General features: G+C 37.6%; 1 protein-coding gene across 1 annotated transcript; it reads left to right on the top strand.

The window, feature by feature from the left end:
• The first annotated feature begins 4,866 nt into the window (after nucleotides 1-4,866).
• On the top strand, nucleotides 4,867-6,217 carry LOC138882667 (uncharacterized). Its single transcript, XM_070163277.1, has 2 exons — nucleotides 4,867-5,418; nucleotides 5,645-6,217. Exons 1-2 carry the CDS (start codon nucleotides 4,867-4,869, stop codon nucleotides 6,215-6,217), a joined length of 1,125 nt encoding a protein of 374 aa, XP_070019378.1.
• The last annotated feature ends 12,084 nt before the right edge of the window (nucleotides 6,218-18,301 follow it).

Genomic DNA, 18,301 nt, shown 5'->3' with positions numbered 1-18,301 from the left:
AACTTATACTATTTGAATTATCAAAATATATACCGAATTAGATGCAATTACGTTTAGTAATTAAAAAAATTAATAAATTATGAAAAAAGAAAAAACTTAGCCATGAATCAAGTGAAAAAAAATCTAAACTTTTTTTCAACACAGAAGACAAAAGAAAAAGCATTTAAATAAATATCATAAAACTTAAGGAGATGAAGAAAAAAGAAGTAAAACTTACACTTTGATACTAGAAGAGATTGAAATTTCTCAAAGGCACTTTGATACTAGAAGAGATTAAAAACAAACAATTGAAGCAGAAATCCAAGTCAATTAGGTGTAAGGCACAAAACCTATCAAATCTTTAAAATCGCACTTACTACTTATAAAAAAAATACATAATATCTATCAAATTGCTGGAATAACTCGTAAAATTGAACTTAAAATCCCAAACTCAAACAGGTGTAAGGAAATCAGAAAACTCTACGATTTAAGAGACAAACCAACACGGTAAAAATTTTGTCCATAAATGAGAAGTAGTGGGGATACCCTCTTACTACTCTTTGTCTTTCTCGCGGCTTTAAGTAACGGCGACCAGTGTGGAAGAGAGAAATTAGAAAACGGAAAGGGAGAGTGGCGGCCTAGAGGAGAAGTTTAGATTTAGGTTTGGAGGTTTATTAGGAGTCGTCCCCCTTCTTATATATTTTGCTTTATTTACTTCTTAATATTAATACCATAGATACAATAAAAAAATTCAAATGCCATAAATTCAAATAAAAGTAAGAAAATTTCATATAAACAAAGGAATAAATATATTACATTTAAGTAAAATAAAAATATTCTTAAATACATTTTCTTTATAGATTTTTCATCTTATAAGATATTGTTAGTTTTGTTATATGTTCATAATTCAATAATATTAGCTACTTAATTTTTAGTGTTAAGTTAGGTTTATGATAATTACTAAGTTATTAAAATAGTATTATATTACTAAATCAATAACTTTTATACTCATCTAAATTGAATATAACTAGTAATCAAGTACAAGCACATAATTGTTTAAATCTAATATATAATATATTTAAGTCGAACTAACTATAATTATATACTTATTTAAATTAGTTTTGAAACTTTAAAGTAATACTTTGTTTAATATGAATCATGACATTTAATACTAAAAAATAAGTTATTATACACCCCTATATCAGTCATATTAAGTTCTTAATTTGTTTTATAGAAATAAACTTAAAAATAGAGAAAATATGTAACTTTTTTAATTACAAATAAATCTCAAAAATAAGCATAATAATAGTGAAAATATATAATTATTCTTAAATAAAAATAATACTCACAAGAAAGACAAGATCTCTTTCATGCATAAGAATGATATTAAAATTTTATTTTATGATTCAACGTATAATTTGATTTATGATATTTATTAAGATTGTAAAAACCTTATCATAATGTATTTTATCGTCTAGACTAAATATATTAATTTGTTTAATTCTCAATAATTAGTTATTCACACATTAATTATATGTAATTCAATATTTTTAATAAAATTAGAACTTACAACTAATACTAATTTAACCAGAATAACAGTATAATTAACTTTTGTATGGACTTGATATCTTAGTGTAACTAGATATAAAAATTATATAAAGTTAATACAAACAATAATGTTAAGATAAAAATCCTGCTTTTAAATTTAATTTGTCATCATATATGGGGGCAAAAATTAGCAATAAATTTTATTATTAATTGTAAAACTTATTATTTCAATATAAAAATTTTAATTAGTGATGAAACCATAAATTCATTGTAAATACGTGATTATGCAGCTACGAAATATCAATTTTCATTAAGATTTTTATTATTTTCTTGTAGTATTAAATATGTTTCTTGTATATGATTAGAGCCTTTGGTCATTTATCAAAACTAAATGCACCAAGCCTCCCTCACAAAGCTCTTTAATATATGAGCGCTTATTTAAAAATGACTTCTTATATATATATATATTATTTATATATATATATATATATATATTAAGTGATGTAAAAATTATTAAGGACCATATACATAAATATCCTACAACAATTAAAGTCCTCAATATGAATACTTTTTTGAAATAAAAAGGTAAACTTATTTAAAAGTAATAGAGTATATGACATGCACATTGCCATAATATAAAATATGAGTTCGATCAAACTCATATTTTATATTATTGTAATTGTAACGATCCGCCGGTCGTTTCATGAGTTACCGCTCCGTTTTTCCCATTTCTGCTTCTTATTGCTTTGTTTATCGGTTCTATGTGTGATCGAATTGGTTGGCTCGGGTTCGGAGAGGTTTTGTTAAGGTTTGAGACACTTAGTCTCCTTTGTGGAAGCTTAAGTTGGAAAAGTCAACCGGATGTTGACTTATGTGTTAAAGGGCTCGGATGTGAGTTCCGATGGTTCGGATAGCTTCGGGAGGTGATTTGGGACTTAGGAGCGTGATCGGAATGTGTTTTGGAGGTTCGGAGAAGATTTAGGTTCGAATTGGCGAAATTGAAATTTTGGCGTTTTCCGGTTGATAGGTGAGATTTTGATATAAGGGTCGGAATGGAATTCCGGGAGTTGCAGTAGTTCCGTTTTGTCATTTGGGATGTGTGTGCAAAATTTCAGGTCATTCGGACATAGTTTGGTAGACTTTTTGTTTTATCAAAAGCGTAATTTAGAAGATTTTAGAATTCTTAGGCTTGAATCCGATGCGAATTTGGTGTTTTGATGTTGTTTTGAGCATTTCGAGCATTCAAACAAGTTTTAATGATGTTATGGGTTATGTTGGCATGTTTGGTTGAGGTCCCAGGGGCCTCAGGTGAGTTTCAGGTGGTCAATCGGACCATTTCATGTTTTAGAAAGTTGCAGAAATCTGCTGTTGGGTGTTGCAGACAATTGGCCTTCGCGTTCGCGAGTGGAGCCTCGCGTTCGCGAAGGGTTAGCAGGTGAGGCTGAAGGTTTGGCCTTCGCGTTCGCGAGGGAGGTCCCGCGTTCGTGTAGGGCTGGGCCATTGAGCATTGCCTTCGCGAGAAGGGGAGCCACATTCGCGAAGGTTGGAGTCTGGAGGCATCGCGTTCGCGAGAGGTCAGACGCGTTTGCGAAGGAGGAAAATTTGGTCAACTTAAGTTTGTGCTTCGCGAACGCGAGGCTTTGACCGCATTCGCGAAGAAGGATTTGAATGCCTGGGCAGAATGTTTAAATAGCCATTGTCCACGATTTTGTTACCTAATATTGTTAGACAACTCTTGTCATGATTTTCATAATCGAGCAAAAATATTCATTATTTTTGTCATGGCAACTATTTTCATTTTTTTTAAGCCAACTATTTTTATTTTCTTTCTAGTTTGAAGCAAAAATACTCATTATTAGCTACAAGATTTTGTTTCGAATAATTTCATAGGCCTTTAAGGTTATTATTACTATAGAAAGTTTCAGCTTGTGGCAAAAGCTAATGATTGGCTACGAAATTTTATCAGAGCAATAAATTTGTGGCTAGACAAGTCTGTATTAAAAAAAATTATAGCTATTAAGCTAATTATTGTCGTTATTTTTTAGAACTTGAAGCAAAAATATTTATCTAGTTATAATATTGTATTTTAAATAATTTATTATGGTTAAAAGTTACTTTTGCTACAATAACTTTCAGTTTGTAGCAAAAACTAACAATACAATAATTTTGTCATAGCAATAAATCTGTGGCTAGATCATTTACCTATTGCCACAATTTTTTATAATTCAAAGCAAATGTATTTATTTAGCTATAATATTTTATTTAAATAATTTATTGTGGCTAAAAGGTTACTATTGCTACAATAACTTTTAATGCCGTGGTTAAAGGGTATGAATTAGCTACGCAATTTTATTGTAGCAATAAATTTATAGCTATTTAGGCAATTATTGCTACGATTGTTAGCAATTATAGCAAAAATAAGGAATTAGCTTTTCGAATTTAATTTCGTGGCTAGCAAATTTTACGAATTTGTAAATAGCCAGGAAATTCTAATTCTTGTGGCTATTGTTCGGTATTAGCCACGATTTTTAAATTCATAGCTGAGATTTCGTAGCTATAAATACCTTATGTTGTAGGGAGTTCAAAACTTCAGTTACTCATTAAGGTAATCACGGCTTTCACATATTCCTTATTCACTTTTCTGAGCAATTAATAAAATATACCCCCTCCGTTCCAATTTATGTGAACCTGTTTGGCTGAGCATGGAGCTTAAGAAAAAATGAAGAGTTTTAGAATTTGTGGTCCTAAACAAGTCAAAAAGGGACCCAGAGTATTTGTGTGGTTATAAAAGCTTCTCATTAAGGGTAGAATTGTAAGTTTAAGCTAAATTGTTACCAAATTTAGAAAGGGTCATTCTTTTTGGAACAGACCAAAAAAGAAAAGGTTCACATAAACTGGAATAGAGGGAGTAACAATGTAAGCGAGCGAAAAAAATTGAGCGGCTTAAATGGACTGTATATCGCAATTGGGCGACTTATGCATGCAATTACCAAATGTGACTTATAAATATCAATTGACAAATTCGAATCGCTATAACCCAATGCGACTTATAATTAAATCGCTGTTGTCGAATGCTACTTATAAATCGGAATTGTCATATATATCACATTTTTTTTTGGTGTATATATATCACAATTGACATGACAGTTAATGTTAATTGTAAAACTTGTTTAATGTGCAAGAGGAGGAGCATTTTGATATGCAACATGGCAGTCCGAGGTAGAGAAACTTCCATTTTACTCCGACAACATGTGTGTTCATCCTCTTTGGTATACAATGAAATATATATTGTAATTTGAGAAGTGTAAGCTAGTACAAAAGAAATATGTAGTGAATACCATGTTGCTTTGCCATTTTGACATGAAACCATTCATTGTAAAGGCTTGGACACCTGAATTTGGATTCAGCAGAGAGGAATTGCTAACAGTTCCATTTTGGATTAAGTTTCCTGGACTGGACTTCAAATATTGGAATAAGAAAGGTTTGAGCAAGATAGGCAGCTTAGTAGGGAAACATATTATGGTGGACCAAAATATAGAAAAGAGGAATGGAATGAATTTTGCAAGGTTGCTAGTTGAGGTAGGAATGAATGCAAAACGACCAGATGTAGTTCTCTTTCGGAATGAAAGAAGCAAGTTAATCAAACAAAAAGTCATCTATGACTGGAAGCCAATTTTGTGCAGTTATTGCTCTAAATATGGGCATGCAGAGGAAGTTTGTAGGATCAAGAAGAAACTGGCAATGGAAAATGCAGAACAACATAAGGAGATGAACAATGTGGCACAAACAGAACCCAAAAATAATAAGAGCAATGAACAAATTCCGGTGAACTTTGAACAAAGGAAGGAGGAAACAAGTACCAGAACTGATGATTATAGAGAGCAAATGGTGGTGAGACAATCAGGGAAGTAAAAGCAAGGGATATTACAAGCTGGCAGACCCCATTGAAAGTAGGAAAACCATAACAAAAGCAGCAACAAGTTGAGAACTCAAATTCTTTTCAAGTCCTGCACAGTAAAGAGGTCAACATAACAAAAAAGGAGGGAGTAACATAAATAAGGGAGGCTAAAAAAATCATCCCCTTAGGGATCGTTAATATGTTAAGTTGGAATGTTAGGGGATTCATATTCCTAATAAGCAAAAAGAGGTTAAACTCCTTTGCAATGAGGAAAGAGTGGGGTTGGTTGGTCTATTAGAAACCAAAATAAAAAGTAACAGAATTGAGAAGCTAGCAAATAACATGTTTGTGGGATGGAAGTACCTTACAAACCTTGAGTACCATTATAATGGTAGAATTTGGATTACTTGGAGACCTGATTACTACAAGGTCATTCTTATGAGTATGTTAGCTCAAGTAATCAAGTGTGAAGTTCATCACATTCCTCTTCAAATGACATTTGAATTGTGTTATGTCTATGCATTAAATACTAGAGAAGAGAGGAAGGACCTGTGGGATAAGTTAGTATCTCATAGCAGGGGATGTACAAGGCCTTGGATGATTTTAAGGGATTTTAACTCAATCCTTAAAACAGAAGACATAATAGGAAGAAACCCTGTGACTTGGGCAGAAGTGAAAGATTTCCACAACTGTGTAGTAGAATGTGGCTTATTGGAGTTACCAGCACAAGGCAATAGGTACACTTGGAATGACAAACATGAAGAACAAAGGATATTCTCAAAGATTGATTGAGTGTTCATAAATGAGGAGTGGCTAGATGTAATGCCAGCATGTCGGGTCATATTTCTCCCAAAAGGAATCAATGACCACTGTCCTGCAAAAGTATCACTGGTAAAGGAGATAATTGAGTTCAAAAAATCATTTCAATTCTGTAACATGCGGGCTTAACATCCACAATTTAATATAATCGTAAGAGAAGAGTGGGCTGACAGTATTGAGGGCTGCAAAATGTATCAAGTAGTGAAGAAGTTGAAGCTACTTAAGAAGAAGCTGAAGGTTCTGAAGTCATACTATTCTCATGATATTGTGAGAGAAGCAGAAGAAGATAGGAAGTTGCTTAAGCAAAGTCAGTTGAAACTTCAAAGGGATCCCTCAAATAAAGAGGTTCAACAGGCTGAATTCTTGGGTTATCAGAAATTCAAACAGTCTTCATATTTGGCAAAAATGTATCTACAACAAAGAAGTAAATCTACGTGGATTAAGCTAGGAGATGATAACATACAATATTTCTACTCAATTATAAAGCATAGGAAGCTGAAACAAGCCACAATGCAACTTAAGGATGACACAGGCACATGGCAAACTGATCCAGGGACTATTGCAAACTTGTTTGTGGATTACTATTCTGAATTATTAGGAAGGAAGTCTACCTCTAGAGTCCAAGATTTTACTAGCATTCTAAAAAATGGGCCCACTTTGTCAACTGCTCAACATGTGGAGTTGCTAATGCCAGTTGTGGATAAGGAAGTTAAAGAGGCGGTGCTCCATATTGACAGTAACAAGAGCCCAGGACCATATGACTTTGGGAGTGGTTTCTATAAGGTTGCTTGGCCTATAGTGGGGCAGGAGATCACAGAGGCAGTTATAGAATTTTTTCACAATGGCAAGTTCCTCAAGCAACTCAAGTCTACAATCATAGCTCTTATTCCTGTGATAGTGTAGACAATAAATTTGCTTCGAGAAAATAAAATCAAGACCGAAGATATTGCAACAATCGTAGTATTTTATTTCGAATATTTGAGCGTTACAATCTCTATGATTCCTCTGATTCTACTTTTCTTGTACAAATTCAAGGGCCTTTGAGCTTTATCTTGAATTTGAATTTGATTTATCCGTCACGAACACTTTGATTGTTGCCACGAATTTTATCACGAACAAGTAGCCTTGATCTTGAACTTCTTGTATTTGATTTGACTTCGTTCTTGATCTTGAGTACTCAAATTGTTCTTCGTTTTTGAGCTTGAATACTTGATTTGTTCTTCGTTCTTGAACTTGAACTTGATTTCTTGAACTTGAACTTGATTGCTTGAAGCCTGAAACTTGTAGAGAAATTTGTGGTGTTTGATCCACGAGCTCTCTCTTGCTTCTTGTTATAACTTCTGGTTCCCTTTTCTGGGTTATGAAGACCCCTATTTATAGTTGTGGGAGGGAAGAGTTGTGATAAGAACAAACTCTTTCCGACCAATCAAATTGAAGTGTGGCATGGCCGCATTTGATTGGCCAGAACATGTCACTTGCACACGTGGCGCGATTTTATTGGCCTTTCAGTGTGACTGGGCATGCCTTGTCATTTTGACACGTGACGTGATCCTATTGGCTCTTCCGCTTGACTTGGTCCGCCACGTCATTTGACACGTGGCACCAAACTGGGCCTCTAGAAAGATAACATCTTGGGTTTAATGAAGTGGGCTCATCACTTTAACCCAATTTGAATGGGCTAGCCCAATGGATTAAATAAATAGCCCAATGGATTAAGACTTATTTATTTAATCCATATTTATTGGACTTATATAATTAGGTCAATTATATTAGCCCATAATATTTATTTGGACCAATATATCTTGAATTTAAAATATAATCCAAATTACTTATTGAATTTAAATTCAATAAATTTTATATGCCTACAAATGCCCCCTACTTCAAGACTTGTCGAGGTGTAGACTCGTTGAAACCGAATCCCGTCTAGAAGTACGAACTAATTTAGACATATTTCCATTTGCTGGTAGCTTGGATAAAAATATCATTTTTTTCACAAACTCGAATCGTCTTCAAAGCTTAGGACGATTGGACCGTTCAATTTATTAAGTTTTACTTCTAAAGTAGCATTTTAATTCAGGAATACAACAAAATGGTTTCATTTGCCCATTGAAGTTGGACATGCATGTCCTTTGACTATCACTTTCTTTTCAATTGAAATTGCATTGTAATCCATGCCAAGTCAAGCAAATCACACACTGTGCTGAATTTTGGGCCTTCTAGTATCCATTTAGAGTATATATCTCATTCATTAATTCATTAATTCCATATACTAAATATGAAGCACTTATGGATTAATTTCTAGCAAAGTCTAAAGAGTCAAAGTTATGTGCACCTACTTTTACGTGAGTCGTGTGCACCTCGGATTAGTATACTAGAATCCCATTGGCAGTATAATAGCTTTGATAGCTTTGCTTGGCATGGCATAAATAAATCACCGCCTCACAGTAACCTTGCCCAAATAGGAGAATCATTCTTACAATATGAATTCTTTTTGGAGTTCGATTACAACCATCCCACATCGGCATTTATTTTCCCACATCCACTTTGAAGAATCTATATAAACCCCATATTCTCATATATTTTGAGTATCAATCAGCTATCGGCATCTTCAAGCTGCTCTTGAGTTCGTTTCTTTAACGATCGGAAAGTGCTAGTATTTGAGGTAATTTCTTTTTCTTCTTTTTTTTGATTTTTTTTTTCTTTTATTATTTTTTTGTAGGTCAAACGAGAAGGATTTGTTCTTGTTCAACAAGATGATCCACGCATGAAGAAGACAATCTTGGGGTGTGAGGGGATGAATACTCATCCCTGCCCAAATATCGGAGGGATTACTTTCATGGCCCGACTACCGGAGAGATTACTCTCAATGTGGACCGACTACCAGAGAGATTACTCTCAAAATGACCCGACTACCGGAGAGATTACTCTCAATGTGGCCCGACTACCAGAGAGATTACTCTCAAAATGGCCCGACTACCGGAGAGATTACTCTCAATGTGGCCCGACTACCGGAGAGATTACTCGCAAAATGGCCCGACTACCGGAGAGATTACTCTCAATGTGGCCCGACTACCGGAGAGATTACTCTCAAAATGGCCCGACTACCGGAGAGATTACTCTCAAACTGGCCCGACTACCGAAGAGATTACTCTCAATGTGGCCCGATTACCGGAGAGCATTTCATCCATTTAGACCTTTGTACCCATTCTAGTATTCTTGATTTGGACTTTGATGATCCCTCTTTTCTTTCTTTCTTTTTTTAGCACGAAGAGATGGCAAATTTCAGGGACTATACTTCACCTTCCTCCAAACTTAGATATCTCATCATCGAGACTGAAGATGGCATAGAACAAATAAAGCTTTTGGTTCACACCTCACAAGCTGGCCGATATGCAGCCTCATGGCCTCCTCTAAGGAACTCCCTTTATGTAGAAAACTGGACCTTGGAGCACAAATCGATTTCTAATCCATTATCCAAGATGTGGTCTCTCCAAGCGCCAATCCATCGCCATGTAAATATTGCTAGCACCCTTCCAAACTTAGGGAGTCACATAATTCAAGGCGAAGTACATTGGGGAAACACAACAACAATCGAGGGCAAGTATCGTCATATCCCAGGATATTGGGAATGGGATGAAGACGTACTTGGTGGAAGCCAACAAACTCTGAGTACAATAAAGATTTACGATGCTGTCTATGCCTCACTTTTCACTTATGATCGAAACTCTAACATTTTGCAAGCATTTTGTGAGGCTTGGTGCCCCAAGAAGAACACACTTCTTACATCAGCTGGGGAGCTATCTATATCTCTTTGGGACTTACATATCCTTGGGGGTTTGCCCATTGCGGGTTCTCCGTACGAAGAAGCGGTACCTAAGACAAGAGTGCTCATCGGTTTGGATGAAAAACAAATTAGATTTATTCCTCGATCTTGCGAGTATTTATTTGCTGCATTTCATCATCTTAAGGAAGGTACGGGTGCTACCCAAAAGGTCTCCTTCAGCAAGTGGACAAGTTTTTGGTATAAAAAAACTTTAATAAATAGACCTGCCCCACTACGAAAGGAAAAGAAATCCGCACGCCTAAAGTCAATACATAATCCTAACGGAGTTATTCCCGAGACGACGAGGTGGTCGAGTGATCAAGAAACTATATTCTCCAAGCTTAGGGTGAGGTCTAACAAGAAAGATGAAACATATGTAGCGGCATTCTTATCAATTTGGCTATGTGCCTTTGTGTTCCCCAAGGTAGAAAATTCCATTCGTCCTGAGACATTTAAGATGGCAAGCATGATGGCAGGCGGGCGAAAGATTAGCCTTGTAGTCCCAGATTTGGCGAGTATTTATCATGGTTTGAATAAGATTTCGCGTTCTTCCCAACTTGATCAGGTCAAAGTTTCTTTTCCCTTCATTATGTTTACGGCTGGCTTGCACATTACTTCAAAACCCACTATCCACTTGCTAAGGGTCCGTCTGTCCCTTTGATGGTGGCATACTCAGGAGAGGGGGCTGCAAGGTACTTTGACGAGAAGGATGGAAGAAAACACATCCACGATGGGGAGAATATAGTTTGGACACCAACAATGTTAACCAATTCCCGTCCTTATTATTACGTGGATAACGATGACCCTCAAGAGTTGGAGTCAAATTACTTCATGAGCTTATGTTTTAATTACCTCCCTTTGAGGTATGGTAACTCATTCACCATCGAGCCATATAGCCCACATCGGTTTGGTCGTCAATTTGGATTTTACCAAAACGTCCCCGGTTTCTTGGAGAACGATATCCGTGACACCTCTCTAGATGAAGGAATCAGACTTTGGAGGATTTGCACACTGTATCAATCTATGTCACGTGCAGTTTTTCCCCCAATGGGAGATCCTATGGAGAAGCCTTTCTCCACTAATTATATGTCTTGGTGGGAGAAAGCGCATGGGAAGTTTCTCGAGAATAACTTACAAGCTTTGGTAGACAATGTTGGGCTAAATTCTACAACTTCTTTAGGAGGGGAAGATCAAGGTGTTGGAAAGACGCTCCCAAAAGTTAAGAAAACACCAACTCCAATCCCAAAAGTAGTTATGCAACATAAAAAAAGGAAGCTTAAATCCTCAAAGGCAGGTTTGAAAGAAGTGGTGTGCACTTCTACAGCTATAGAGAAACACCCTCCAGTTTTTCCATTTAACACGCGTGTTCCTCAAGATACAAGCTAGAGTACCAATGAAGATCAAAATTGGAAAAGGAAACGGCCTAACCCAGTAGAGATCGTAGAGGTTCAAAGTGTTGATAGTCCCTCAAGAATGCATACAGCTTGTAACAAAGAGGTAAAATACAATCACCTCGCCCTATCCCTTCCTTTTTTCATGAGTAGCTTCACTATAAATTACTTACTTTCTTTGCCTTTTCTTTATGTAGTTAAACACCATTGGGCATCCGATGGTATCCCCATGCGACAAGCCGCAAGTGAGTGATGAATCTATTGGAGGGCCTATGTGTAAAGTGAAGTCATCTTCAAAGGCATCATCTTTTCCTCATGACGAATCCCTAAAAAGACAAACTCTAAATGAGATAACTCGCATTTCACCAATGACAAATACGGCGGTATCTATATTTGAAGGAAAAAGCATTGTTTTCAATTGCAAAAAGGAATTCATCTTAGGACTTCGGGAGGATATTTGCAATAGGCTCTCCAAAACTCGTCCGGAATTGTTCTCATCTTATAGGGAGCAAATCATTGAGATTTTTGAGGATATGAAGAAGACGAATATTTTAGATCTTTCTCCATTAGAAGGTTTACTAAATTCTCTTTTTGAACTTGCCGCATTATATGACCAAGAGCGATCCAATATGGCTGATAAGACGAGTGAAGATGAGAAGCTAGAGCTGATTTCCAAAGCTAAAGAGCGTCTCGAATCGTTCAAACTTGAAGCAAGTGAGAAAGTCAAGAAAGTTTCCTCTAGTGAAAAGAAGTTGAAGAGAGTTGTGAAGAAGTTACAAACATTACAACAAGAGAGGGAGAACCTCGAAGGTGTTATAGAAGCGACTCAAAAGGAGGTTGAAGAGATTCAGGAAAAAATTTCAACTGCCGAGACTAAGGTCTCTTCATATGACAACGTAAATTTGTTGACAGTTGATGATTCGGCCAATTTGGAGGAGAAGAAGAAGAACCTGGAGATTAGCTGTCAAGAATTGATCAACTACAAATTTTGTTTAGATTAGGCTGTTAGCATTATCTCCCCTTTTATCTTTATATTAGGTTGACCTAGTGGATATTTATTTCGTCTTAAATAAGATCGCTTCTCGTTTGCTTTATATTACCCGACATTTATCTTAGTTGCATAATTTTCTGCTTTACGCACTTGTAACGAAAGATTCATATCTTGTCGTGGGAGAGTCCAAATAATGAACCATTTGATTTTTCGAAAATTAGACTTCAATATCTAAAATATATCCAAAATTCAGAATCGCCCCAAATAATATTTTGAAACTAACTTTAGATTCCACCACGTTGAAAATTTCAGATTTGTGCAGTCTCACCAAAAAAATTCATATCTCGGTGTAAAAATATCGAAACTGCAAACCGTTTGATTTCAAGAAAACTAGACTTCAAGATCTAGAGCATATCCAAAATTCTAAATCAAACAACTTCAGAATCGTCCCAAATAATATTTTAAAATCAACTTTATATTGCACCACGCTACCAATCCCAAATTTGCGCTGTCTCACAAAAAAAATCATAACTTGGTGTAAGAATGTCAAAATTACAAACCGTTTGATTTCTTGAAAACTAGATTTCACGATCTAGGATATACCCAAAATTCTCAATCAAACAACTTCAGAATCATCCTAGATAATATTTTGAAATCAACTTTATATTACACCACGCTATCAATTCCAGATTTGCACAGTCTCACCCAAAATTCATATTTTGGAATGGAAGCCTCAAGATCGGAAGATGTCTTACTTGCCATCAATCGAAATTTAAGAGTCATATTCTCACAAATATCTTGACTTCAAGTCTCACTGAATTTGAGACGTTGTGCCAAGCAATCCTTTCCTTATACTTGTGTTTCCTTTTGATGTCTCTCTTCTCTTCTCCTTTTTTATAAGGTAGAGGGCGGACTTGGAGACCAACAAACTTGAAGGTTTGGCAAACCTGAAGACATAGAGAATCCATGGACTTCAATGCAAATACTTGACATCCTCCTAAAATCGGCCCATTGAAGATATCAATTTACCATGAAGGGTTGCCCTCTTTAAATCAAATGAGGTCAAAGTTCAGTAGGAGGATGGCATTTCAGCTTGATCTTACATTCCTTCATACTCCATTCGAACAACAATTGGGGCAATATGTATCTTTTGAACTTATGCGACTGAACTTAGAATGAAACTCTAAGCTGCCTACGTACCTCAGTGAAGAGGATCAAGTCATACCATAGTTCAGACTGGGTAGATTTTTTTTTTACATCTTAACTTTTGCCTAGGCCGCCTCTTTCGAGATTTTCAACCTAGCAGACTTTTTTTGGGTCGTACACAGTTTATACTCTTGCGGGCCAGGAGTGTTGCAACATGCAGTTTAGGCTCGTGCATCAAGGAGTGTCATGACTTGCAGTTTAGGCTCGTACATCGAGGAGCATTGCAACTTCAAGGATAATACTTCTTCAAAAACTTGCCATTGATAGGGCCGATCCTTATAACATCTACATCAACCAGCTTGTAAGCCCCACTTGAGTAAGCTTCTTGTACGACATATGGCCCATCCCATTTTGAAGTGAACTTCCCTACAGGTTTGTGGGAAGTAATTATGGGTCTTTGTACGGCAAGGACTTGATCTCTTACTTGAAAGGATCTCGGGCGAACTCTTTTATTGAAGGCGCGAGATAATCGAGCTTGATAACATTCAAGACTCTATTGAGCTTCCAATCTCTTTTCATCAAGAGCTTCCAACTCTGCTAACCGAAGTCGAGCATTTTGTTCATCAGTGATCCCTTCTTGAATAGCCAGTCGTAACGAAGGTATTTGATGCTCAAGTGGCAAGACGGCTTCGACTCCATAAACGAGTGAATAAGGAGTCGCCTGTGTCGGCGTGCGGTGAGTCGTCCTATATGCCCATAGAGCTTCTTCCATACGGTCATTCCTATCTCGTTTGGATTTTGAGACGACTTTCTTTAACAAGTTGCATAGAGTCTTGTTGAATGCCTCAGCTAGACCATTGGCGGCAGCATTGTACATCGAAGAGTTACGTTGCTTAAAGCCAAAGAGCTCAAAAATCTTATTCATCAACCTATTGTTGAACGGCTTGCCATTATCCGTTATTATGTAACGGGGAATGACAAAGTGATAGATGATGTTTACTCGGATGAAACTTGCAACATTTTCCTTCTTTACCTCTTTAAGAGCAACAACTTCAGCCCATTTTGAGAAGTAGTCAGTTGCAGCCAAGATGTATAGGTGGCCACCAGAGGACTTTGGCAGTGGTCCAACAATATCCAATCCCCAAGCGTCAAATGGCCAGGATGCAATAGTCGGGTGCAACACTTCAGGAGGTTGATTAATAAAATTTGCATGGAATTGACAAGCCTTGCATCTTCGGGCGTAGTCCAAGCAATCTTTTACCATCGTTGGCCAATAATATCCCATCCTTTTTATATGAAAGTGGAGCTTTGGTCCAGACTGGTATGACCCACATACCCCAGAATGTGTCTCTTGCAAAGCTTGGAGCGCTTTTTCTTCTCCTAGGCATCACAAGAGTACTATCTCGAACGACCTTCTGTATAGAGTATCCTTGTAGTAAAGGAAGCGAGGTGCAAAACGACGGATTTCAGTCTTCCTCCTCGGATTTTCTGGAAGTATCCCATAGCATAAGTAGTCGATAATGGGTTGTCGCCATTCTTCTTTCTCAACTTCAGAAACAGCATCAAGAGGCTTGAGTTCGTTTTCTTCACCTTCAGCCTCATTTGGCAGCGGTACTACCCATTTTTGGCAGACGGTAACTTGCGCTTAGTCGGGCAGGGATAATGATGAAGCTAGGGCAGCTAAAGCATCAGCCTTCTTATTTTCTTTCCTTGGCACATGCTGAATAGTCATATCACCGAGCCACCCCATCAACTTTTTAGCGTAGTCATGATATAGGCGTAGTTCAGGCTTCTTGACCTCGTAACTACCCTAAAGCTGATTGACCACTAACTGGGAGTCACCAAAGACTTGTAATTGCAATTGCTTCATATCAACGGCCATTTCAAGCCCAAGTATTAATGCTTGATATTCAGCAACATTGTTGGAACAGAGTTGTGTCAAGGTGAAGAAGTAGGGCAAGACTTCACCTTGGGGATTGACAAATACTACGCCAGCCCCGGCTCCCCCACGATGCGCAGCACCATCAAAGTACATCTTTTATGGAGGTTGAACTTCAACGACCATTGCGTCCTCATCAGGTAGTTCATTAGTTAGCTCCCAGTCATCAGGTATCGGATGATCTGCCAAGAAGTCTGCCAATGCTTGTCCTTTTACAGCCTTTTGAGGGATGTACAAAATCTCGAATTGTTGAAATTGGAGGTACCATATCGCTAGTCGATCACTAAGAATAGGTTTTGACATCACGAACTTGATGGGGTTTGCTTTAGAAACAAGACGGACAACATGAGCTTGAAAGTAGTGCTTCAACTTTTGAATTGAGAAGACTAGCGCCAAGCACAACTTTTCAATTGGCGAATAATTCAACTCGTTAGGTGTCATCATCCTGCTCAAGTAGTAAAGAGAGCTTTCTTTCCCCTCACTATTTTCTTGGGCCAACAGTGCTCCAACAGACCTTTCCTGTGCCGCAATGTATAGTATCAACGGCTTTCCAGGTATAGGAGCTGCTAAAACTGGAGGCTTCATTAAGTAGGTTTTGATACTTTCGAAGGCATTGCTACAAGCTTGGTCCAACTTGAAAGGAATGCCTTTCTTCATGAGGTGACGAAACGGTTGGCACCTCCCAGCCAGGTTTGATATGAATATTCTAAGGTATGCTAGCTTTCCTTGCAGACTTTTCAATTCATGGATATCTCGAGGCTCAGGCATTTTCAAAATGGCATCCACTTTGGCTTGATCAATTTCGATCCCTCAATGTCGGACAATGAAACCAAGGAACTTTCCAGAAGTAACTCCAAAGGCACATTTCAATGGATTCATCCTAAGTTGGTATCTCCGGAGAAATTCAAATACCATCCTCAAGTCTTTCATGTGGTCGCCCTTCTCTCTTGATTTCTTCACCAAGTCATCAACATAGCATTCGACATTCTTATGGAGAAGATCGTCGAAAATATTCTGCATAGCCCTTTGGTAAGTAGCACCAGCGTTCTTCAAGCCAAAAGGCATTACCTTGTAGCAACAAATACCCTTTGGGGTACGGAATGCAGTAAGCTCTTCATCCTTTGGTGCCATGCGTATTTGGTTATAGCCCGACGAACCGTCCATAAATGATATTGCCTCGTACCCAGTAGTAGCATTGATCATCAGTTCTGGAATGGGAAGCGGGAACTCATCTTTAGGACACGCATTGTTAAGATCCCTAAAGTCAACGCACACTCGAATCTGGCCATTTTTCTTCCTTACAGGGACAATACTTGAAACCCATGTTGGGTACTTAACTTCACGAATAAATCCAGCTTCGATGAGTTTGTTAACTTCTGTTTCAATCAAGGGAACCAAGTCCGGCCTAAAATTCCTTTGAGCTTGTTTAACAAGACGAGCACCATTTTTGACTGCAAGGTGATGGACTACTACTTTCGGGTCCAAGCCAGGCATCTCTTTGTAACTCCAAGCAAATACATCCCTGAACTCTTTGAGTAATTCAATATAAGTGCTCTCTTCGTCATCTTCAAGTAAAGCACTTAGGTAGGTGGGTCTTGGTTCTTCATCGGTGCCAAGGTTAACTTCTCTTAAGGCATCAACTGTCGTCTTCACTCCTTCTTCAAGTTCAGGTGGAGCATCTTTCGCATCTTCATCTTCTTGAGGGTCCCCATTATTGAAGGATATGTGATAACATGGCGAAACATCCTCCAATTCTGCATTATCTTCCATTGAATATGGAATGCCATTCTCGACTTGTACAGTAACATGATACGAAGAACCCACACTCTCTTTGTCTTCATCGCGTTCCTTAGTATAGACCACAGTATATGGTTTTACCTTCAGTACTTCTTTACATGAAACCACAAGTTTTGTTTGTCGCCTCATTCTATAAGGAACCAAACTTTGGAAATCCTTAGAGATCTCATGGATTTTGGGTGAAACGGGTGTCCTTATGCTTTGAGAATTTCTCCGGAACTTGTTCCCCTTCTTTAGTGGACCCAATCTTTCAAACACGGAGGTCCTCACATGTGATCTTCTAAGTCGATCAAAGACAGAAGGCTTGTTAGAAGCGGCTGATTCATCTTCTACAATGATGTAGTTGTTGCTCGCCCTTCTTATTGAGATGCGCAATGGTGACGATTGCTTGTATCCCAAACCTTCACGTGGTTGCCTCGTTGCAGCTTCCGATGGGAGCTTCCCTAACTTTGACGGCTCATTGGGATTGTATCCAGCTTTTGCAAATACCTTGTAAGCGTTAGGGTCAAAACCTTCATCTGTTCGCTTTGTAGGGAGTGCCACATTCTGCAAACGATTTTGGGCTACAAACCCTGCAAATGGCATTGAGGACAACTTTACTGCCTCAATTCGTTTGACCGGAAGAGTTAACTCCTTTAGCATGTTGGCTTGGCGATTAGATGATTCACTTTCATCTTTCTTCCTTTTAGGGATATATTGGAGTGTCGGACTTACTTTCTTGCCACAAGACGTAACATTCCCTCTATAAGACTTATTCGCGTTGGGTTGTACCTCCTTACTAGCAGCTTTGGCTTCACCAGTAGTCACCTCTTCTATTTTAGTTGAGGGCTCTTTATTCTTGCTTTTCATGCCATCATCAGCTTTCAGCTCCTTCACAATGCGGTTCTTCAAGTAGAACTTTGCATCGGCGAAGTGTGACTCAGCCTCAGTGAATGGCTCATCATCAGCAACTACAGTCTTCTCGACTTCA

This window comes from Nicotiana sylvestris, chromosome 12, assembly GCF_000393655.2.
Source record: "Nicotiana sylvestris chromosome 12, ASM39365v2, whole genome shotgun sequence".
In the NCBI taxonomy this organism is placed as follows: Eukaryota; Viridiplantae; Streptophyta; class Magnoliopsida; order Solanales; family Solanaceae; genus Nicotiana; species Nicotiana sylvestris.
Note: the sequence above shows the minus strand (reverse complement) of the source record. Positions and strands in the feature narration are given on the sequence as shown.

Excerpts from the sequence above, each read along its gene's own strand:
- LOC138882667 (XM_070163277.1), top strand. The coding sequence starts at position 4,867 with ATGTTGCTTTGCCATTTTGACATGAAACCATTCATTGTAAAGGCTTGG. Across the intron at positions 5,419-5,644 it reads ATTATAGAGAGCAAATGGTG|GGGATTCATATTCCTAATAA; the intron begins GTGAGACAATCA and ends TTGGAATGTTAG.